This window comes from Nipponia nippon, unplaced genomic scaffold (genome assembly GCF_047370975.1).
Source record: "Nipponia nippon isolate SJK-2023a ecotype South Korea unplaced genomic scaffold, ASM4737097v1 scaffold_5, whole genome shotgun sequence".
Classification (NCBI taxonomy): Eukaryota; Metazoa; Chordata; class Aves; order Pelecaniformes; family Threskiornithidae; genus Nipponia; species Nipponia nippon.
In genome coordinates this window covers 20,190,110-20,213,466 of record NW_028262369.1, presented here as the reverse complement: position 1 = coordinate 20,213,466, position 23,357 = coordinate 20,190,110, and the positions used below count along the sequence as shown (strand labels likewise).

The following is a 23,357-nucleotide window of genomic DNA, read 5'->3' as shown; positions in this document are numbered from 1 at the left end:
GTGAGTTGACACAGCCCCTCTGGGTAAACTGGCTGCAGCTATCACAGAGGTGAACACCACCAGATGGGTATCTCACTGGATGTGATTTCAAAGAGCACATGTTTTGCTCATTGAAGCTTACAGGTTGGATATCTTTACGCTCCTGTCATCTACCACTTCCCATTACCCTAAATTTTCTTTCCAGTGACCATGTAAGCTTATTACAAGCTTTTGTCTCTTATTATTTTCTATAGTATTTCTCCTATGACTTGTGGCACTTCTGATTCTATTTGTTTCATAGGAGGCAGTTTCCAGAATGTAAAAGGAGACAAATTTACTCAGTTCCTGCTGTGAAACTAGTAAATGCTGGGGGGAATGCAAGGGAACTGTCATGTGCAACCAAGAGTTTAAGAGCAACACATCAATTTCTGTCTGAGTTTAGAGATGTAAAAGCCCTTTAAGAGTCACACAGAAGGACACGGCCTTATGCTGTCTGAGAAATAATCGCTACATATTAGCAGTGTTCAGCAGTTAATGGTAGGCCTTAGTTACCAGTAAGACCATGGACAGTTACTCCAACAAACTGAGTAACAACTGTTACTTGTTTCTAAGTATGGATTTCAAGTCAATTATTAGCATTATAATTGTAATATTTTTTAAAGAGTAGTTAAAAGATATTGAAAAATGTAATTTGATTTCCAGTCATTAGCAGCTTAATTTTCATATTCCTGCATACAGGGCATGGTCTGTTAGGTTTACAGTAATTACATACAGTGTTTCACCTCATGCCTTATGCATGAGAGTAAAAAAATTACCCTCAAGTGACCTTTCCATGCTGCTGAAAAACTACAGAATGTTATTACTTCTCAGCAGGAAGTTTATGAACTTTCTGAAATCCTTCTACCTGTCAAGGTTGGGAACAAAAGTGTTGCAGAGTGTTAAAGGTGTTCCTGGTTTTTAATGAACAGGAATTAAAGAGTATAATTCAGTGCTGCCAAAATTAATTGCTATGCTCTAATTGCACAGTAGCGTAAGACAGGAAACAGGTACCTGTCTGAATGCAGAACTTCAGTATTTCTTAATCCCATTGCAAAAATCTCAAATCCTAATTCCTGAGAACCACAATGTCAATGGAGATGGAAGAAAACTATAAGCAAGTGCACACAGATAAACTCAGAACTAACTCTATGTGCTCTAACAACAGAGCTCTACTTCCAAGGCTTATGAGACCTTAGCCTATTTGCAATGAAATTCAAGGGCCTGATGTTTTAAGACCATTTCTCCTTTGTTATATTCCCTTATTTTTTTTTAAAAAAAAAAAAAAAGAACTAAGCGTTGGCACTGTGTAAAACAGGAACCGCTGTGAACAAAGTCTATGCAGATTTCAGGAAACACAAAATGAAGAGGTCTCCTAGGCCTTCAACTCTCATATCCTGCTCTGCTTTCTTCTTTACTCAGAGCTGAAAAGAAGTATCTTGGACTGCACCATATTACAGTGTCTGGTCATGGAAGTCTCCTTTTCTCTCTGCAGATTTATGCACGTCCACACAAAAGTTTGATTGGAGCCAGAAGAATCCAGTCTTACCTAAATAAAAGCCACAGCCAAAACACCACCAATCCTCTACCACTAGTATTTCACTCTGGAGACAATCCAGTGACAGAGCAAAGTTGGCAGCTATAGGTCTCAGGCTTCTATTAACAGCGTACCACACTTAGCATTTCGGCTGGTACACCTTCTTGCACTGAGGATGCAAGTGGTACCACTAACAGTGTATGTGCTCTTAAGGCTGAGAGATAAGAAATGTCTTACAGCAAAAGAGAAAGCTCTTATAAGCACAACTTCATTAACAGAGAATTGGCATTCCTTATACTACCTGTTCGGCTCAACAAATCCAGTGTTGTACTTTAACTCCCAACTTCTGCCCCTGGTAGTGCAAGATGAAGCTCAGGAAGAGTGTACCCTAGAGATCATTTAATAAAATTCAAAATATTTTAAAATCAGACAAACATACCTACTACCTTCCTTCAACAGTGCAATAGCAATCCGGATCCGATTCCTTAGGAAGATCAGCATCAATATGATTATGACCTCAACAACACAAAGTATAACCACTGTAAACAAACAAACAAAAAAAGGTCAGATTTACCAAGAATCAAACCAATATGCTGCCTCTGTAAATTGTTTTTTTTTTCCTTGTATTTTACACTACTGTTCATGAACTCCATAAAATTATCTGCTAGAGCAGTTCTCTCTTTCTCTCACTGCACTTGCCAATCTTCAATCCCATTTCATAGTTTTGTAAGTTCCAGTGTAGGGAAATTCTACATGCAGAGAGTCAGTCAGAATGTGTAGGATCCTGACATCAGCATTTATAACTTTAGAAGAAAAATGGAACATATCGTTCTCAGGCAAAGATAATAATTTACTTAAATGTGACTGCAGTATTTGGCCTTGGATACAGTTCACCCTTAACAAATTCTACTTTTCATAAAAAAGCATTTTGCATGTTTATACTCTAATGCTGCTAATTTGTAGTATTTAGATACAATAAAATAAATAAAAAGGAGATGAAGAGTCAATGTTTTCATGAAGAGTGCATTTTTCTGATATATATTATTCTAACAGTTAGATTTACTTAAATCAGTAGGTTGGTTTGAGTATTAACCTGGCATGAGCTCCTTTCACCTCATTTGAGTAAAAAAAAAAAAAAAAGAAGAGGCTAAGGATAGGACAGTTTTGGACAAATTATTTTCACCTTCCAGTTGTGCTGCTGGAATCATACAAACTTGCTTCTGAGGTCAGAGAGCTGAGAGCACCATGTCGCAGAAAACTGCGTCTCTTAGTTATGAGAAGTGTTTGAATCATAACCCAGATCTGGTTTAAAGAGTTTGCTTCAGTCTGATTTCTATTTGTGTCAGTTCAAAACCTACTTCTGCAGTAGAAAGTAAGAAAATTCTCTGGACTTCATCTAGAGAAGACAGAGTCTTTAATGCCTGAAGCACATCTCCTCTGACTCTGAGACATATCCATTAATTCTGGGTGCTTCAGAGGAGCACATCCGTCACGTGGTTAGACAACATTTAAACCAGCCCAGCAGCTATGGATGGTTGCACACAGCAGGACCTGTCTTCTCCAGCTGAAACCAAGAAGTTTTGTGGAGGGAGAGAAAGACAGAAGGGATAGTGTCCCTAAGCCTTGGTGTCTGGAGGTTTGCAAAGGGACATGGGAATTGGCTTCAGGTCCCACCGCTTAGACATAGTCTCAGAATACAGACCCAGATAGTCACAGATGATATTAAGTTGTGATCCCAAGTATTATCGGTACCCCTAGCCATCAGAACTGCAGGTGACAAGTGACCACTGTGGTGCTCAGAGCCTCAGACTTTGTTCAGAACAAAGTTTTTCTTACATGCATTTCAGCACCTATTTTTGATATGGATCCCCATGAAGGAATCCATAATCAGGTTTCTTTAACGTTGGTCTCATTCCAGTTCGGCTCTGTTAACTTAATGTAGCTTGTCCCAAACATTGTGAAAAAACAATGCAATGTCAGTACATGATGAGTTCTAGACTAGGACTAAGAGGACCTATGTTTTCTTCAAGGATATTTAACTGCTTTGCTGGGTGACTTTGGAAAAGTAATTTAACTCCTGAGTACCTCAGTTTACTCATCCGAAAGTGACACTGACCTCGAGATAAACTGTACATTGGCTGCTAAGAATCAGGCTGGGGAAGAGCTTGGAGAGTTACAAGGAAAAACAGAATAAAGTCCTAATATTCTCTAGGGATAGCATACTAAAAAGCTCTGCCTCAACAATATATAGAAGATGCCTCATGAGCTCAATGATCCAACACAGAGTTAAATGAAGACACAAAGCAGAGAAAGGAGATTTAGGCTGTAAACTACTGCTCTATTAATTCAGCTACCAATAGGGAGAGGCAGTGTTTTAGGTTATGTCCCATTCATCATCAGTTAGTGTCTGTGTGCCTTCTAATAGAGCAGTAACAGCAGTGCAAGTAACATTTAACAGGTATATGTTCTCTCTTCCGTCCCTCCTTCCCTGGGGAGGGATGTGTATGCTGCAGGCTGTCTTGTTCCAGTAGGATTTTGTTTTAAATACACTGCCTGGGTAAGAAAAGGCAATGAAGCATTTTTGAAAATAAAGGTGATGAAATTTGCAATGGTTCATTCCACAGTCTTAGATCAGCCTCCCAGAAAATTCAATGACCTGAATGTAAACAGTTCTACAAAGATGTGTAGAGTTATTAATCTCATTTCTGGTGCCCTCGAAGAGGGAGAATGAACAGATTGGGAGAGAAAAATGCCCCTCCTTATGCAACTTCATCAGGACTAACTTAGTTATTGCCTTCTACTGCCCCATTATGAAGACTGAACACACAGGAAGTGGAATGCTAATAACACAAGCATTTTTCACTCACATCACTACTGCGATTGCATTCTCTCCCCATACTAGTCACCTTGCAAAAAAGTAGATTTTTGCACAATACAAAGAAAGAGAATTCTGCTTACTTCTCTGAGTGACATATGTAGAGGAGGAGACTTAACAAGGCAGAAACTGTAGCAAGACAGTGACTGATTCCCCTGAATATCCATTAACAGATACCGAGTTTAAAGGACACTTACTAAATGCTAACCATGTTTGCCTCAGTTGCAGGTAAACTCTGAAGTCTGTCTGGAATCCAATATCATAAACAGTGAGGTCAGATCCAGGTATTCCTTTAAGATGATCATACTCCCAGTAACAATGCCAGATGCCTTTTAAAAAACAATCAATATAAAATGAGTGTTTCTGAAGAGTGCAAAGACAAGTCTTTTAAAAAAATCTTTTACAAGCCAAGTGTTTTGTCCTCAGCATGTCAGGTAAGCAAAAACCAAAAACGCATTACTGTGAGACTAGTCAATTATAACATCACATATATAGACAGGAAATATCAGTACAAGTGAATACAGACTAAGCATACTATGGGTAGATAATTCAGGTTACCACATCTGGCGCTAAGTATCAGCACAGCTCAATTCTTACTAAATTTCACTGCCATTTAAGCCCTTCTTACTTAACTGTGTCTAACGCTAGGCATTAATTCTCCCAATTGTACACCTTAATTGATGTAATTACTGATTTTTCTTGCCCAGACTTAAGCAATAAGGAAAAATAGCCTCAGAGGCTAGAAGATTACACCTACCATAACCTATAATTCCGATCACACCAAAGATGAAAATCCAGAAGAGAACCCCAGCCGTGAACCTCAATAACACAAGGAAGAGCAGACTCACAACCATTGCAATGAACAGCCCACTAGAAAGACAAGAAACAGAAACACAGGGAAAACAAGTGTGAGAATCTTCACTTTCTTGTATGCCTGTTACTCCAAATGAGGGTCACTTCATCTCACATAAGAGAATGATTTGTAAAAATGTATTTCAAAATCTCCCTTATGAAATACATCCTATGGCTATTATCTGCTATTAGAAACAAACAGCTTATATATGATGATCTCACAGGGCAAAGCCAGAAATATTTGTACAGACTAGGTTCTCAGGTTGTCTGAATGGGACTAGTACAATGCCTTTTTGGTCACTTACACCAGCTGAACAACTCACTGCCTTTTTCAGTCCATGGTCTAGTCTACAGTACAGAAAGTTAAATTGGAGGAATACCTATGCATGGGGAGGTTGCTGTTTTATGTCCTCCATTAAAAATCCCTACTTGCAAAGAAACAATGTTAGTAAAGTAACATTCTAGGAGCTTTCCTAGAAGAAAAGAATTAAATTTAGAAGGAAAACCAGTGACTCTTTCTACCCATCAGAAGAAGAAATGATCAGGGCATCGTGATGCATAAAAAGAAACTGTTAAGAGCTACCAGCGGGACCCCTAGGAAAGACACCCACAGAGTGTCTTCTCTTTATCAAGTCTGTGGTAAGGAAATACTTGTTTTCCTTTCACTCCCAGAAAGCAAGTCAGAAAGGAAAAAAAGACTGCAAAAGGCTTTTTCACTCAGCGAGGCCTTCTAAAGCAATGTGAATAAAGCAATGTGAATAACGATCCCATCCAACAAACATCCAGTTCAGATGCTTCACAGAACATTTCATTTCTCAGAATTTTCTCTGAATGTTCCCAGCTTATTTAGCCAGTTACCAAAGATAAAAAATGGGTCAGCCTGATCATAAACAATCAAAACCAGATGTTTTGGGCAAGCTAAGCCAGATGGGCAGAGGGACAAGAAAAAGAACACCAGCTTATTTAGGTAAACCTTTGTAAACTGGTCTTAAACCCTAGCCCTTTAAAGGCTTCCTAGCATGACATATTTTCCCCTTCTGAATGGCTTGTTTGAAATTCGGAATGTATTCCTCAGAAAAAGTTGTAGTTTTGTAGCTTATGACTCTATTCTTGAAAGCAGTAAGTTATCTTTCTCTAAAGTTATCTTTAGATATACAAGTGTCCTAATAACACCAAAACTGAGTACATGGTAACAACTGTCCTCAATAGACTGGTTCCCTTAAACTGAGGCTTGAAAGCAGCATTTCTTTTTGGGTATGCTAAAAAGACTAGAGTAAATCCATATTTAATTTTTAATCCGGCCTCCTTTCACTATCAGGCCTTCATTGTCATCACCCAAACTCTGTAACTTGGATATATTTGTTCAGAAATCGTTAGATGTATGCTGTCATTTGGTGAAAAGTGTGAAGAAAATTCTATCCAACTACCTTAAAAGTAGCAACAATTCCTTATAAAAATAATATATTTGAAATGTGGAAACTGGCCTCAGTATTTAGAATTTCTTTTCAAAAAATGGTCAATTCTCTCTCCAGCCTATCTGCTCAGTGATATCTCCTTTGAAAGAATCTGCAGCATAAGCCTGATTTCAATAAGAGATCTAGAGAGAACCGAGCTTGCTGAATACCAGTTTCTTGCCACTGACTACCGTGAGCACAGTATCAGACTATGAGAATGCTGTCCTCCCACCAGTGACTGAACACCTTTAAAAGCTGACAACTTATGTTTCTGAACTGACTAATTCTCCATATTAAGTTTATCAGCTAAAGTTTATGTATTTATTGTTGTGGATTTGCATTCAGGCTTGAATAATGTATGCTTAATATATGCATATTATAGGCTCTCACCTGGCAAAGACTTCTGGTCCTGTTTAAATTGATCAACAACCTGGCCCATCAAAAACAGTATTAATGGGCTAAGAATGCACATATACTTACCTATTTGCTTCAGCAAAATAGCTACTTCTTTGGTTTCAGTGCTGCATTTTTACTAATTGGTGGTTAGTGAGTATTAACTGCAAGATAAAGTTAATACTGTTCAATACTTTTTGTTCTTGATGTTGCTTTGCCTGCTACATTGGATTTATGGATTTATATTGGATTTATGGATTATAATGGATTTAACTATATATTGCTAGTATGAGTTTAGAAATTATGTGGGTTTTATATATATATATATATATTAATGACACTTAGCCACTGCGACTGGTTTGAAAGTCTCTCAATTAAGATTTTTCAGTTTTGGAATGACCACGCAGATGGGTCCTGCAACAGAAGACAAGACCTCCTGTTTTTCTGCCTGGTAAGATATTATAAAGCTACTCCAGATCAACTGACACTCTGTGTATGTATGCTGTGCTATCCTTACCTCATATACAGAACCATAACAACATTATTATCATGTGATGAAAGGAAATTACAGTTGCTCCTTGAGTTTAAAAGTAGGATTGGTAACAAACACATACATGATCTGTTTTTCAATTCCCAGCATGCTCCAAAGTGAGTTTGGAAAGAATAAAAATACCCATGAAAATCTTACATTAAAATCCAATACCAAGAAATGGCATAGTCTTCAAAAATTTTCATTCCAACTGATCTTGCATCCAGGACATTATTGATGCCGCTGAGAAAAGACAAACCAAAGAAAAGGTTGCTTTAGGTAGAAAAGCAGAATTTATTTAAACAACAAATAGGCTCATTGAAAGAATTTGAAATATCTTTGCTAGTGATAAGAGTATATTACTATCCCCCAGCTCCAGTTCTGTAAACAAGCCAACATCAATCACAGTTACGCCAAAGAAAAAACCCACGTAAAAATGTCTATACAGCTCCTGAAAAATCTTTATTAAAAAAGCTTTATGAGTACTATCACCAGATATAATTGCTTATTATGTCACAAGAAAAGTGTATACTGTTAAGATCTGCAATGTACCAAGAGCCAAACAGTTGTGACTCCAGAACTGCTAACAGCAGAGAAGCGGAAAACAGCTCAGTGAAGCAAAAGGTTGATTTTATGGAACTGTTTTCCTGTCCTGCAAAGTGCTTGCCCATATTAATGTTCTCCTAAGAAGAAATGAAGGATCTTCTTATCAAAGAACAGACACTAGTCATAGATGCCAGAAGAAGGGAATTTAATAAGGTGCAGGTGTTATCAGTGTTGGTAAGGTGCTAGAATGTGGTAGCCTTGGATTGAGAGGTAAGAAAAGGTACCCCTGTGCTCCAGACAGGCTGAGGACTAACAGCAGCTGGAAAAGTGAGGCTACTGCAGCAGTTTTCTCTCATCCTGGCTGACGCCCAGGATTAGAGATGCTTGCTGTCCATCTGCAAGGGAGGTGTTGTCATGCATCAGAGCCCAGTACATCACTTTTTGACCTTTAGACGTGTACTAGAAACAGGAGCACTCTGATGAGGTGAGATGCCCAAAGTACTAGGACAGTTCATGTTAGTAGAAAGGCCATCATAGGAAGGAATAGCCAAGGCCATTACTGGCTGGCCTGCGTCCTGCAGCATGAGGATTTCATTTTGAACCTCCTTTAGCTTTGTTTATTACTAATTTTTGCTAGGAAAAACAAGAAGAATAATTTAAAAACTGACAGTCAGTCTGAGACAATCAGACTAAACTTTTGGCTCTTTGCTCATTTCTGTATATCACAGCGCTGGTTTTCCTTACTGGAATTTTGCAAGTGCCCAGGCACAGAGAGACCATTTACTAGCAAGTCTTCCCTGGGCACCCTCAGCCACTTGCTACAACAGATTCTGATTATTTTTTCAATTCCTAAATTATTTCACAATCACAGAATCGAACAAATGAGCACTTAAGAAGGGTAAAACCTACTTTGCAGCTTCCCTGAGATCAGTTACATTTCGTGTTTTCCCTCTTCCATCTTTGAACGTGGTCTGATTTGCTACGGTGAGCACACCATTCTTTGTGGAGAAGTCTGGGAAGCATCTCTTAAGAACTATTCAAAAGATCAAAACACAGCATGCATATTACATTTCATGTCAAGTTCCACTTCTATCGCTTGTCTTTTGTAACATTTTTAAATCATTTCAGATTTGCAGTCAATTGTTTTTCAACTGATTACCTAATGATATGTTGACTTCGACAAATCTTGGAAGAACCATTATATTCAAGATTATGATTTTTATGCTCTGGGGCTTTTTGTCCAAGCTTAGGCATGGTGGGATCATAGCTTTCAACTGGAGATTCTAGGTGCTACCAAATAACAACAGTAGTAGCAGTTTAAGAATTTGTAATAAAGGCGGAACTTACTCTCTGGCAGTATCTGTGCAGCTTACAAAAACTACAGCTTCCCAAATATGTCGTTTCATGGTAATAATCAAACCAGCCCCCAGGGACAGACTCAACATGACTGGTCACAAATGGTATTAGCACACAAAACAATACATAACAGCAAATATCAGTTCCTCATACGCCAGATGAGCTGCAGTACCAGCCACTATCACTAGATATTCTTGGAGAGGAAGCAATGGAGAAAAGACAGAAACTATCGGTTAGTCAGAGGGAGGAGGAGATTATAAAAGAGAGAGAAAAGGAGAGATGTTTACGTACTTATTTATGCTGCCCTGCTCTTTGCTGCAAAACGTTCTGGTTTTCATTCCAAAGGGAAGAGCAGGTCAGTCCTCCTACACAGCCATACTTTAACTTTATATAACAATTCTGTGCTTATCAGGTTCCAACAAATACTGATGCCATGGTTCAATATTCAGTCTAGAATATCTACCTCACCAGTTATTCTGAGGAAATAATTAAGTAACATGTCTCTTTTCCTCCTTCTGTAATCTTTGCCCCTTGTTGTAGTCTAAAAGAAGATAAACTGCTTCTTCGCAAATTATTTTCTGTCTTTTGGGTCAGTACATCAGTTTTCATACAAATTCTTAATATTTTTTTTAAATTGAATCCATATGTTCTCTTTTTGATAACCTCTCTCTGGTTTACATTATGTCTATTTTAAAGCATGGAAAAATAAACAGCAATTTCTTATTTGCATGAGCTTCCGCGTCAGTGACAGATACTCTTGGCATTACACTTCTGCAGCTGAGATGAGCTCTGAGACCTGTATTTATCTACTCAGAAATACCTGCTGACCATAGTGACAAAAACATTTTTTGGCCCCTTAATTCTTCTGTATGCCCTGCATAGCCAGCACTGCAACTGAAAAGCAAGCTGCATTGTAACTGGGCTCAAGTATCGTCTGAACTTCAACAGCTGGCCATATGATCTTTCCTACATTCATGGCATTTTCTTGATGCCAATAGGGTTGCTTCCCACATGTTTTGGAAGGCACAATTTAATCTGTTAAGCTTTTGTTATCAGTGATGATTCAAGGGCAAGAGCGAGCTCAGCTTGACCTGATCACATGCTGAATGTTCACAAATGGCAGTTAGAAAAAATAATAATAAATCTTTATACTTTCAAACTTTAAAATTGAATGGACGTCACTGTGAGATAACAGACAGCTCCTAGTGACCTTGCCACAAAACACTTTTCAGACTGGAGCTGTGCTTTAATGTGAACGCTTATAATCTGCTAAGATGTGTGTAAGAAGTAGAACCACTCACAAGGCCTGCTTGGAATGATCATCGAAGGACAATCTTCATCACGTAGGACTTGAGCAACAGACTAAAAAGGGGAAAAATAGGAATGCTGAATACATAGCAGAATAACTACGTGTTTTTCGTTTCTCACCCAGTCTGAGAAAATGCCCCAAACTGGGCTTTGTAGCCTCCTCCCCGAACTTGACTGGTGGAGCTGCAAGATACATTCATGACATAAGTGAGAATCCAAACTGGCATTGTGATTTGGGAAAAGACTATTCTTCTTTCCTTTTCTAGTGACAAAAAAGAAAAGATCTGTTCACTTTGGATCAGCATCTAAGCCAGAAGTGACTGGGCAATTGTTCCTTGCCTCCCCTTCGCCTTTTCTCTTCAAGTAGAGTAAGAATTTAACACAATTAATATAGCTGAATTGCAAGGTCATTTAAAGATGGGAGCAATAACGCAGCACATTTGAGTGCAAAATCAGTTACATGAAGGATAGAATAATTTTCCTAGCTAAATTACTAAGTAGCTATAGATGACTCGGGAGCCTTAAAAACTGGTTTGAGATACTCTGCTCTACTGCTGTGGAGTACCTAAGTACTAAAGGATACTGCTTGCCACAGTACTGCAACTACATGGGTAGCTGCAGATATTCTTTTAAGCAAACAGTAATCGTTTAAAGAGTGGGGAATTTGGTGTGCATACAAGACCTTCAGCCCTGATTAAATCACTGTCAAACCATACATGTGGGACAACTCCTTACATGGTGAAATCAGAATAATTCAAAGCTTTGATGTAGCTCAGTAAAATCATGCATATTACATATTGCTTGAAGAAAAAATGTATTCCATCACCTACTGATACATACACACCTTGCGAGGATTGTTAAAACCAGGTTTGCAGAACTGCTTGAAGTAATTCCACTGATCTGGTTTATATCTGTAGGAAGCCTGAACATCAATGTAGGTTGCAAACCTGTCTGGGCACTTTGAGACACAAAGCTGCAAGAAAAGAAAAAAAAAAAGAGTAGAAATACACTGCGGGTAGAGAAGGGTAAGGGAAGTCAGTGCAATAAAAAGCAAGAAAAAGGCCACCTATAAAAGTGCACTGTTTTATGGAATTGCCTTCAGTAATGTTTACTGCAGTATTTAGAAAGTGTTTTCTTTTTGATTCCCTAGATGAATGCTTCTAAAATTCTTTGATAGAATACACTTTCAAAGTCTCTCCTCATATCTGGCATATCAAGCCACTCTCTGTATCTTCTTAGGTTCTACACATTCTGGTAGATATGCAGAGCTTTTAGTTTGTTGAAAAAAAAAAATTTGGTTTTTTTGAACACCAGGAAGAAATCTGTTGGATCCTCCTCTACTTCCATCAGCAACAGTGTATATGAGCAAGGTCGTGCAGTAGCAACTTTCACAGGATACATGTAATTTCTATTACATTTATAAGGAGAACTTTATTAAAAAGAAGTTTCACGCAGCTAAAATTGTTCCACTCTTCTACACAGTCTCTTCAGTCAAATACATATCCACAGATATCATTCAAGTCAAGTTAGGTGTAAATCACTCAAAGGTGACTTTTTACTACTGACTAATGATGAATCTCTCCTAGTTACAAAGCATGTGCATCCCTCTTGCCAAGAATGAAATTCACACCACTCAAGGTACAGCCATTATAAACTGGATTTATGTGAGAAATCAAGTGAGGACTGGGGTTTGATGAATGCATCCAGTCAGAAGTTATGATTCAGATTTACGTAAGGGAGAAGCAGCCACCCCAATACACAGACTCTGAAGGCTCTGTTGGTCACTGGAATCATGCAAGTGTACAGCTGTTCTGACTCCTCAGTGTTCCTAAATACTGTGAGGTAGTTTGAAGTTCATCTTCTTAGCAAGTTTCAGCCTTTTCTAGAAGGCTGTTCTCTGTTTCCAAAGCTGTGCTATCCAAACACCCTTTGCAAAGCTCTGCTATCCAAGTACCAGAGAGACATCATGCATGAAACTGTATTTCGCCTCAAGGGCATTCCGTCATATATGATTCACCTAAAGGAATTTTGGGAAAAGATCTTATACTAGTCCTTAGAACAGGGCAGATACTGCAAGAGGGTCTTTCTAGACAAGTACTACAGCCCTATGCAGTACCCACAGGCCAAGGAACAAAGAAAGAAGAGTTTTGACCTTGCTGGGACAACAGGTGACTAACAAGTATGCACTTTACTATAACCTCAGTTTCCCATCTATGAAGCAGGCAATGAAATGTGCTGTCTATGGATCCAGTGAACTGTAATAACAGTTTGCAAATCCACATTCTTACTCAAGAACTGAAGCTCTTCCCATGCCAGTTCTTGGGTTTTTCTTCTCCTGCCATTTGATATGAATGGGACAGCAATGAAAGACCCTGTCTGCAGTTCAAAAGAGGAATTATCAAACAAACATTTCTTCAGCATTTTCACAAGAGACCAGAGAATTAACCATCTGCAGTAGCAAACAGCATTCAAAAACATTCTCAGTTTTGGAGATGTGTGTTTGAAAATAAACAAAATAGCTACTCTGCTCCCCCAAACTCTCCTTCAACAAGTATTTCACCTTACTTGATTCATGACCACTGCCAACTTGACCACAGCACCAGTCAAATCCCACACAATGACCTCAGTATTTCTGAACAGGCTGAATTGTTCCAGTAACAGAGTCTAAAGACTGCAGGGTAACAGTGTCGGTGTCTGCATGTGGACAGATGGGGATTCCTGAAGCAAATCTGCTGCTCATAAAGTTTCCACTCTGACAGCAACTGGTCAGTGTTAAGAGAGTTCTTGCTCTTCCTTGCTGGAGATTTCCATCTCTTCAGCTGTGTCAAATAGTCCATACGGTCACACTAACTGATAGGCCAGAAACATCTATCAAGGATAGGGATCAGGAGTAAGGGCAAGCTGGAATGGGAAACATTTTAAAATGATAGTCAAATAAATAGACAATTAACATTTGTCATCAGTAAATTGGTTACCATATAACAACCCTCATCCAAATTAATACTGGACTTCACTGAATGTTGTCAAGACGGCTGAGACCATACTCTGTCACCTGCAGTTTAATTACACAGTACAATTACTTTGGCAGCAAAGTTGGATCAGAGTAGTCCTGCACCTAATGCTGCACTGACCTACCCCATGCTATAAGCTGTTGCCTCCTAAGGTGAACTGACATAACTGGTTGTGCAATTGTTCAAGAAACCAGGTCAGTGAAATGGTCTCATGTAAAAAAGATCAGGAGGATAATTTTAACCCACACAACTTCAGTGACTGGGTTTATTTCACAGCTTCATGAGAAGTTGCAGCACAGCTAAGGGAGTACAAATTGTGGCATAAGGCAACAACAGGCTTTCAAGATCTTCACTTTTGAAAGTGCCATAGGCTCTAACCACACCCAGATACTCCTGTCACTGGGGATATGCACATTTTCTTGAACATGTCTAGTTTGGAAAACTCTAGATGTCAACCAAAATTATTTTCTGCATGCACTGATTACTACTGGATAGCTGCCTGTGATGAATTCATAAGTAACAAATCACTGTATTCACCTAAACAGACTTTTTTTTTTGTCAACTCTTATCGAAAATACACAACCTTGTGTATTTTCTATTTATTTTTTCTGACCATCACAGGCTACAGAGACTGTGTGCTACATGTCATCTATGAAACAATCATATTGTATTTTGAAGGATATGAACAGCAATTTTTAAATCCAAATAAATGGATGTCTAGTTCTTAAGCACAATGACTAAGAGCCAGGGAAAATATTTTATCTCTGTATTTCACTCACCTGTGTTGTAGGGCACTGTAGGTTAATTAACACTACGGGGCTGGCACATTTCAGAATGTTAAAGTAAAACAAAATGGTCTTGTTCCTATGGAAGTGGATATAAGATAATTAATGTTACAAATATGGGTGCTTATACATCCTACCATCCAAAAATTCATAGCATATATTAATATCTAAATTCTACTATTGTGAATGGTCATATTACAAACACAAGACAAAAAAACCAAATCCCAAGCAGACCTTGAACGTTCTGTGCCAAGACATCTCTGAAACCAGAAATATTTGTTCTAAAGAATGCTAATTTTGAAGTTTTTTCCACAGTAAGGTTTTAAGCTGAAACAACCCTAGGCACTGTTACAGGTATCTGTAGTCCTGCCTCTAAGAAGTGAGGTCTTGTAAAATACCCCTGCAAAAACACTGTGGTCCCTTTGCCTACACTGAACACATTGCGTATGTACTGCATGCAAAACTACTATCAGCAAATGCTACACTGTAAAAGCTGCCGATTTTTTGTTGATCAGAAGGTGGCACCAAAATCAATCAAAAGCTTTGTATGGTTGGAAACCGAAAGTGGCTGGCCAGGAAACAGAATAATAATAGCATCTGCTAATAATGCTGATAAACCTCCTTTGATATAAATAAGGGACAGTTTGAGGGGTTTGCACCCCAGAATCCACGCACTTGACAGCTTCTGGAACTTGGCACCTTGAGGTAGCTGTCACCTCAGTTTGGATTTGTTGAAAACTGATTACTCCAAGATCTCTGGATTTAAACATCTGGGTTTTGAAGACAGCAAAATATGCTGTTAATCTTTGCTATGTCAGAAAATTATCATATAGCTCTAGTGAAGATTGTATGGCAGTAGTCCTGCCCTTTTTACGTGAGACTTCCAAGTCAGCTAGCCATGCCAGGACTATACAGTGTCCCTATAAGAAATAATGGTGCATATGCCCTGCTATGGCCTATGATGTGCAAGAGAACACAGTAAGTGGTGTTTAAGCCACCACTGACCCTCACTGTGGCAATGCAGCACAGAGAGAGCTCTGCCTTGGGAGCAGGATGGCAGTATTAACAATGAATTGTGCTTGGGCTAACAAAGCTGCCGCTCTTCTGTCTGCAGACTTGGCACAAGTCCTGCTCCCACATCTTTCCATTGTATCCCCCAGTCCAGGACATACCATCTGAACTTCCACCAGCACGTGGCTCCCACCAATTGCTGAACATGGCTATGCCTTCAAAGCCATTGTATAGCATCACTGCACATTCAAGCTCCCTTAAAACTGGGACTAGCTCAACTGCCTGACATTTTACAAGGTTAAATTGTTTTCACTGAGGTATGTTCTACTACGCACTGTTGAACAAAACATGCACCCTGGCAAAAACAATTCACTATCATTAGCTGCTATTTCCTCAAATCAATAGAATAAAATTTTGGACTGAAATGTCATCATTCTTCAATAGTTTCTTGAGAGTATTTATAACCCATGAGCTGCTCAAAGCCATTGATGAAATCTTTTTTTTTTCTTACGTCTTAGCCCACTTGCTGATAGTGACAGCAGAAAAGAAAGTTTAAACATATACATAACACAAGAAAACAGTCACTGCGAAATAGGTCTGTGTTCTTTATAATGAATTTGTGTTGTATTCCGTGATTACACTGTGCTCTGTGGAAGGCAAAACAAGCTTAGAGATTACATGGAGATTAATGGATGGATTACAGGGAGACACAAAGAGGCCTAAGAGAGACACGCATGACAACACAAGGTAGAATTAATTTGACTGCATGGAATTCATTGGAGTTCAAATGGGTTTTTGCATGAGCTATGAGCGTTGGCTTGGTTTTTAGCTTCTTTTTTCTACTCTTCAGTGAGATTGCTGGGAATGCTTGTTCCAAGCACAAGATTCAAACCCCAGAGACTGTGGTCACTTTCCAAGGAAAAAAGTCTCAGACTAAGCCCTTGGGGGCTTTGGAAAACCATAGTCCTGGGTTCACCTTTCACACTGCTTACTTTCAGGGCATCTGAAAAATCTGACAACGGTGTCAATGAAGGCCTGACAAGCACATCCCACACCTCCACTTTTAGGGACTAGAAGGACTTGGTCAGAGGGGCCTTCTGGTCTACTGCCATAAACACTTTTGCTTTTCCAGTAGGTTGTGTTCTGTGTCCTTTGGCTTATATTTTTATAAGAAACTCCCCAATGTAGCAGATAAGTGCTAAAACACAGTCTCAGTAGCTGTATTATTCCACAGCAATCACATATATGGAGGGACATTTGTGAATACAAACTGGAAATCACATTGTAAGAAATAACTAAAGGGAAGACTTCAGTAACAAAGAGAAAGAGGGAATGGGAGTGGATGATAAGAATCGGAGAGAAGCATCTGGCTACACGCTACACAGTGCATGGGACTCCCAAACCCATTTGCCCACTGCTTCCTACAGACCAGAGAGGGGACAAGGACAAATTGGGGGCGAGGGGGGGGAGCAGAGAAGGGGTGCAGCGAGGAGAACACAAACAACACTACAACTTTTTCTCCTAGTTTTTCATCTTCAGGAAGCTGCACTCTCTAACAGCTGCTGTGAAGAATCTTAGTCAGCGGGTGGAAAGGGTCTTCTTGCACTATATCTAGTCTGTTTCCTCTGTAAAAAAAAACTTGAGAGGATATAAAGTCCTAGTTCGGCCTCTGTTCCACTCCCTATCTCCTGCTCCTCCCTTTCTGAACCGCCCTTTGGACAGTGGCTTCCTCATTTTTTTCGCAGAAAACCAAACGGGAAAAGAAAGAGGCAGCAAAGAGCTGTTGTCAAACACTAGCTTCTGTTTTGCTTCCTGCATAGCATCCAGCTTCTTGACAATGACAAGGGCAAAAAGGGTGCCTAATACTTACTTTTTAAAAGGGAGAAGGTGAGGGAAAAAGCAAACTATTTTTTAAATTCTGTTCCATAAACACTTAGATTTTCAGAGAAAACATTGATGCGACACCTTTCTTTCTGCAGCAGCTATTTTCATGTAGAAGTGCTCTGTTGATATCAACTAATTAATTTAACTCTCATAATTCAAAATTTAAAAAGACTGGAAAACTGAGACAAGTAAATAGAGCCGTTTGGCTGATATCCCCAAGGAAGGTATGGTTACAGCTGCCTGTCTCCCAGACCACTGTTTCTTCTCTACTAGCACTGGATAAGCACCAGAAAAAAACAAGAGCTTTTCCTTATGGTCTTTTCTGTTATTTGATGCATGTTGAGAAAAACTGAGAACCAGGCTACAATGCTTTAGGACTACTCTTGTCCCAAAGTGGACAGAAGAATTACTCAACGGGTTATTAACTGTCCAAACTTTGGCATTTAGAAGCTGTGCCAGCTACTCACTTTCTATGCAATTAGTGATGCAATCTTTAAGTTATATTCATACTTCACTAAAAATATTCTCTGAATGATGAAAACAACTGCATTATAGTAATAATTTGGGTCTAGATTTACACTGAGCAACTAATCTATTTTGGAACTTTATTTGGAATACATGCAGTAAGAGCGTCACTGTCTCTTCAACTTCCCACATGAACCCCAAGCAGACAGAGAGATTTGAAACCTCACATCTTATTCATAGTGCATGAGTAATAAAGGTGTGTGAATGGATTTAGTACTCACTCATTGAGGGTATCTTTCTGACCACAGAACTGCCCATAGCTGTCAGTTGGATGAATCACTTTCCTGGGGTCACCGTGCACCCAAGCTGCAAATATACACATATCTTTTAACATTTTAGTCAAGTGTACACAGTTAATAGTTGAAACTGACTAGCATGAAAACGTATCACCTCTAATGTACCATTTTAGTCTTTGCTGATCACCACTGAAGACTATTGATTTGTAGATTTCCTAATGAAAACCTAAAATATAAAACAAACTAAACCGAACTCAGATATAGATGAATCAGTAAGAAAGCAAACCAGTTCACTTTTTACCTTCAGGACACATATATCTGGGTTTTATCCAAATGGACTTAAAAAATAATGGTTATTAAAAGAGAAAAGAAGAGGAGCTAACTATGTAGAAAAATTTGAGCGTTCACAGACAACCACAATGGCATTGAAATTAATGGGATTACCTGGGTGTGTAACAGAAATACACAGGGTGTGACTGAATCTAATGGACTCCATTTGCACTAAGAATGGAAACAAACTCTCACTTTGTAAATGAAAACATTTCCTGACGTCTCACTTGGCTATTGTCCCATTTTTCAGTTATTAGGTCTGCACCTGGCAACTTATGTATTATATGCTAGCATGAACCATAGTACTGCATGGGAAGACAGGCTTATATTGAACTTTTAAACTTCTCCACTTTGAAGCACGATTTCTTCTCCAAGCAATTTTCACCTGCACCATTATTTCCCTTTGAGGATCAAGTATACACCAGCTATCACTATTAGTATCGTTATTTCTAAGCTGCAGTGTACTGTCCTGACTAAGCTTCCTTCATGACTAGCCAATGACTCGCCTTTGAACTGTTTTGAGTACTAACTGCTGATTTGACCCTAAATAATGGAAATTTCATTTATTTTTAAGTATCATCTGAAAGTAAGATATAATGCCAGAATATAATTTCATATAACTACCCTGAGCTGACACCCTAAAATCAAATTGCTAGAGAACTGGTAGAAAACATCACTGATCTCCCAAACATTTCCTTGTGCTTTTATTATGTGGAAAAGATTACAGGTATTACAAAAATTTTAGTCCCAACCTTCCCACTCTTGCACTATATACTGAATGTCAGGAGCCCACTTAGCCTACATTTTAGGCTTTGATCTAAGCAAACCACCTTGAACTTGCTTCTTTGTAATTACCCCATTTTCTCTCAACTTTGTGACATTGTGTTTAGTCATTTGTGAAACTGCCATTTTCCTCAAGGTCACTTCGGTAAGAATTACAGTGCTTAACAATAATGATATGTACAGTAGAGACAGAACCTATATAAGATCTCAGACTGCAAATTCATTGAAATGTTTGGGACAGGCAGAACATCTTCAATGACTTGCAAATAGCTACAGAGAATCTGTAAAGCTACCTTTCACCTGGAATGGTTTTACGTTACGAAAATGAATCTGCTAGTTCTTTTTAACCTATGACAGTTTTCCTGTGTTTTGGAGTTTGTAAATTAACCTGCTGCTTGGTATCAAACATTTTCTGAACATGCAGATTAAGTGCATTTCAGATTAACTGTGCTGTTCTGATACTCAGGGAAACCTAAAGTGCTGCCTAGTGTTAAACCCCGTTTACTTTTTCATTTGTTAGCCCCCACTTACTTATTTCAGTAGCATTATGTAATAGGAACATTTAGGAGGCATCAACTCTCTCTTAGGAATTCCTATAGTCAGTTGATAACTCATATGCATACATGACCTTAGAAAGCAGACAGCTCTCTGGTGATTGCAATGAGTCTGCAGGTTATGCCACATACACCTTCTTTCATCATGACTCTGACAAGAGGGAGTTTTTCTTTCTACTTTAATATGACCTTGCTTTTCATACACATAAAAGCCTGGTCCCAAGTGGATCAAGCTCCTACACAGACCTGAAAGGCCTTTCAGGCCTTACTTCTATGATATTAGATGACTCTAATACATGGGTGTTTTCCCAGCCCCAAAATTATATTTTTAAATTAGTTTGGCACATTATTAAAGGGACTCATTTTTCGCATTTGACTGTATTTTTTAACACCAGCAAAACAGGTAGCAGTAGAGAGAAGCCCCACCATGCCAGATTCAAAGTAGTGACAAAAATTTTGTAGTGAGACTTATATCTGCTTCATATAGATAATTCGGAATTAGTTGCTACTGCCAACAATATCCCTTTCCTAAGTAGCATATTAAACCTGGAATTATTTTTCACTCCTCAGACAAACTTGGGAGAAAGGAGATAAACACTGCAACATAATGTTGGTTGGGTCTTTTTTTGCTACCTCAGTCTTATTAAGGATCTTTCCGTAAGAAGGGCCCATCTGACCCAGGCTTGCTTCCTTCAGCCTTTTTGGGTGGACTAACACAGCCAACAAGAATAAAACTCAGCTCATCAAATGGGAAGAGCAGTGTATTCTCCTCACGTTCTTCTTAGTTCTAATACAAAGTCTGCTGAAATATTTCAAGAGGCTCCCTTGGTTTCACTGAGTTTGTATCAAACCTTGGTCTCAAATATAATCACTTACCTTTTGCAGGGTATTTCTCAATTATTAGTAGAAATTAGCAGAGTATAAACCATGGAACACACTGCTCACTTCTGAACAGAATTTCTGTTAAGACTATACCTGCTTTGCCATTATCGAACTGGCTAAAACTACTCCTCCTTGGTAGTAGTTGTCCTGTGTGCCTAAGGCTTCAGTCATGTTTTTAATAAAACAGTATTAAAAAGAATCTGCTTTTTAAAAATATATTTAGCACACTTTGTGAAATTCCATCACTGGGATCAGCTGCTGGGTGGATGGAGAAAGACGCCTCTCAGCTAAATTCCAAAGTGAAACAAAAAATAATTGGGTCTGATTTATGACATACATTTAGCATTTAATTAACTCTGCAGCAGAAAGAGAAGGGAAATGACCAACAGAAGAGAAAATACACAGCTTCTTTCACTGCCTGTGCCAGGGCTAACCATCAAGATTAATAAACTTAATCCTCTGTCACCTTCTTTGCAAACTTAGCGCAATGACAGTGAAAGAATCCATGTGATAAATACACAATTTTTCTGGCCTAGTCAGTGAAGAATAAGTACCTAACTCAACAGTTCTCACTGAGTGAACAAGGTTATTGTAAGAACTAGCTTGACAGAGTAGCACCGTGTTTTGCATGTTGTGCTGCACTATTGGTGACTCACTATCAAGCACTAAATGAAAAAGAATCCAGTCACATAAAATTTTTATTCCAGCATGCTCTGATGCTCATAAGGCTGCAGTATGAGCGCTGGCACAAACATCTGGGCTAAAAAAGAAAATTAAAGAACAGCTGAACCATATTACACAGTTCACTTAGCCCTCAGAGCAGCAATGTGACATCCTATGACACCAGTATAGCATTTTCGGGAGGCCTGCAGTTATGTCAGTCCTTTTATTGATGTGGAGCCAACACACATGGACAGTATCAAAAATAGCTCATGTCTGTCACTAAATGTCTATCAGATGCACTCCTTTTTTTTCTGTGCTCTATGGGCTATGTCAGTGGTTGTTAAGGCTGGAAAGCTCCCTGCCAAGGAGAAAATGTGATTAGAACAATGGCATCCTGTGATACTTAAAAATGAACTGCAAATCTATTTATACTATCTGTCTCATTCCCTCTACTGTGTATTTTTGAAAAGGCAGTCTTTCATATCATTATTTCGCTTCCCTTAAAGGTGTATTTTTAATGTTTTAATGTATGGAGAAACTGACCTGCCAAATTGTTCTTATGGCTTTTTAACACAAGCAATTTACTAATGTATTGAAACAGGTAATAAAACACATAATACAGAATTTGTAAATCCACGTTGATAACACTTGTATAAGCATCCCTTGGAGCAATACAACAAGAGTTATTACTTTGAATTAACCTGTCCTTCGGAATGTGAGGCTCTTTTCCAAGGTAAGTTATTTGCTGCCTTTTGTGTGCACTTTTCTGAATTAAAATAATCTTAACTTAAGAGGCTAAACATTTGGAAAGTATCGCCTGGCTAAGCCCAGTGTCTCTGAAATAAACATGAAGAGTTAAGTCGGTTTGATAGGAAGGAAAACTACATGCAATGTTAAATTAGCACTATTAGTTCATCTGTAAAGTTCAAAGAATTATAAGAAAATAAATCATAGAATAACTATTTCTATTCAGTACGGTCACTCAACAGCAGCCATCACTGAAGCAGAACTAAGAAAAGCTAGTATCAAAAATCATTTGGTTTCATCTTTCAAGGAGAATGGATTACCTTTTACTCAGACTACATTTTGGCCCCCCTGAAACATAAAAAAATTCTACCCCACTGTTACACAGACACACATATAGCTGAAGCCTATACACGCAATACTGAGGGCAAAATTTGACTCAGGTTTTTAATCATAGCAGTTATGTGATGAACCTCCATTTACTGCTTACTTCTCAAGCCAAATTACACAAGGATCCAGAGTGGTATTCGCGCATATTCAAGAAACTCTGGAAATCTACTTTTTCTTTTCTATAATAAGGCATAATTCATGACTAAGGATTGATTTATAATCTATTTTCTCTTAATGTGAACTTCTTTGACTCTCATGTATTTTGTACAGGTCTGGCCCCTGGAACTGTACCAAAGCTGATCTCATCTTTTACTTAGAAATAAATTAGAGTAAAAAGAATAGCTGAAGCACAGTACAAAGAAAGATGAAAAGCAGGGACCAAGTGGATCTGGATTTGGAGCTGAACTAAATGTTTCTAGATTGAAAATTCATATCTTCTCTGTAAGAAAGGTAGAAAAAGTCACCAGCTACAAATCCGGTATCTTGTTCCAGGAATAGGTTCTAGTTCTAACCCATATTTCATAAGGTTTGCAAGAGAAGGCTGTTCAGACACCTTGCGTCCAGTAGGAAACTACTACATGTGCAGAGCAGGAATATGACCAATTCACTGTCTCACATCACAGTAACTACATTGTCTGAGATCACAGGCATGAAGAAGTGAGGAACTGGCCAGTCCTCCTCTGCTGCCATCTAC

The 23,357-nt window shown here is 38.6% G+C and overlaps 1 protein-coding gene across 3 annotated transcripts in view; it reads right to left on the bottom strand.

Annotated features, from left to right (window-relative positions):
- Nucleotides 1-23,357, bottom strand: part of SLC44A5 (solute carrier family 44 member 5) — a 103,087-nt gene that overhangs the window by 17,623 nt on the left and 62,107 nt on the right. For 2 of the 3 annotated variants that reach the window (XM_087733423.1, XM_087733422.1), the window contains exons 4-12: nucleotides 18,303-18,387; nucleotides 14,656-14,740; nucleotides 11,710-11,838; nucleotides 10,859-10,919; nucleotides 9,111-9,234; nucleotides 7,815-7,898; nucleotides 5,185-5,297; nucleotides 4,625-4,756; nucleotides 1,992-2,091 (exon numbers count right to left, since the gene is read on the bottom strand). In XM_087733423.1, coding sequence (XP_087589549.1) covers nucleotides 1,992-2,091; nucleotides 4,625-4,756; nucleotides 5,185-5,297; nucleotides 7,815-7,898; nucleotides 9,111-9,234; nucleotides 10,859-10,919; nucleotides 11,710-11,838; nucleotides 14,656-14,740; nucleotides 18,303-18,387 — 913 coding nt within the window. Of the gene's footprint in view, nucleotides 1-1,991; nucleotides 2,092-4,624; nucleotides 4,757-5,184; nucleotides 5,298-7,814; nucleotides 7,899-9,110; nucleotides 9,235-10,858; nucleotides 10,920-11,709; nucleotides 11,839-13,430; nucleotides 13,724-14,655; nucleotides 14,741-18,302; nucleotides 18,388-23,357 lie in introns of those variants that run through there. The other variant, XM_087733424.1, reaches the window with a different exon arrangement.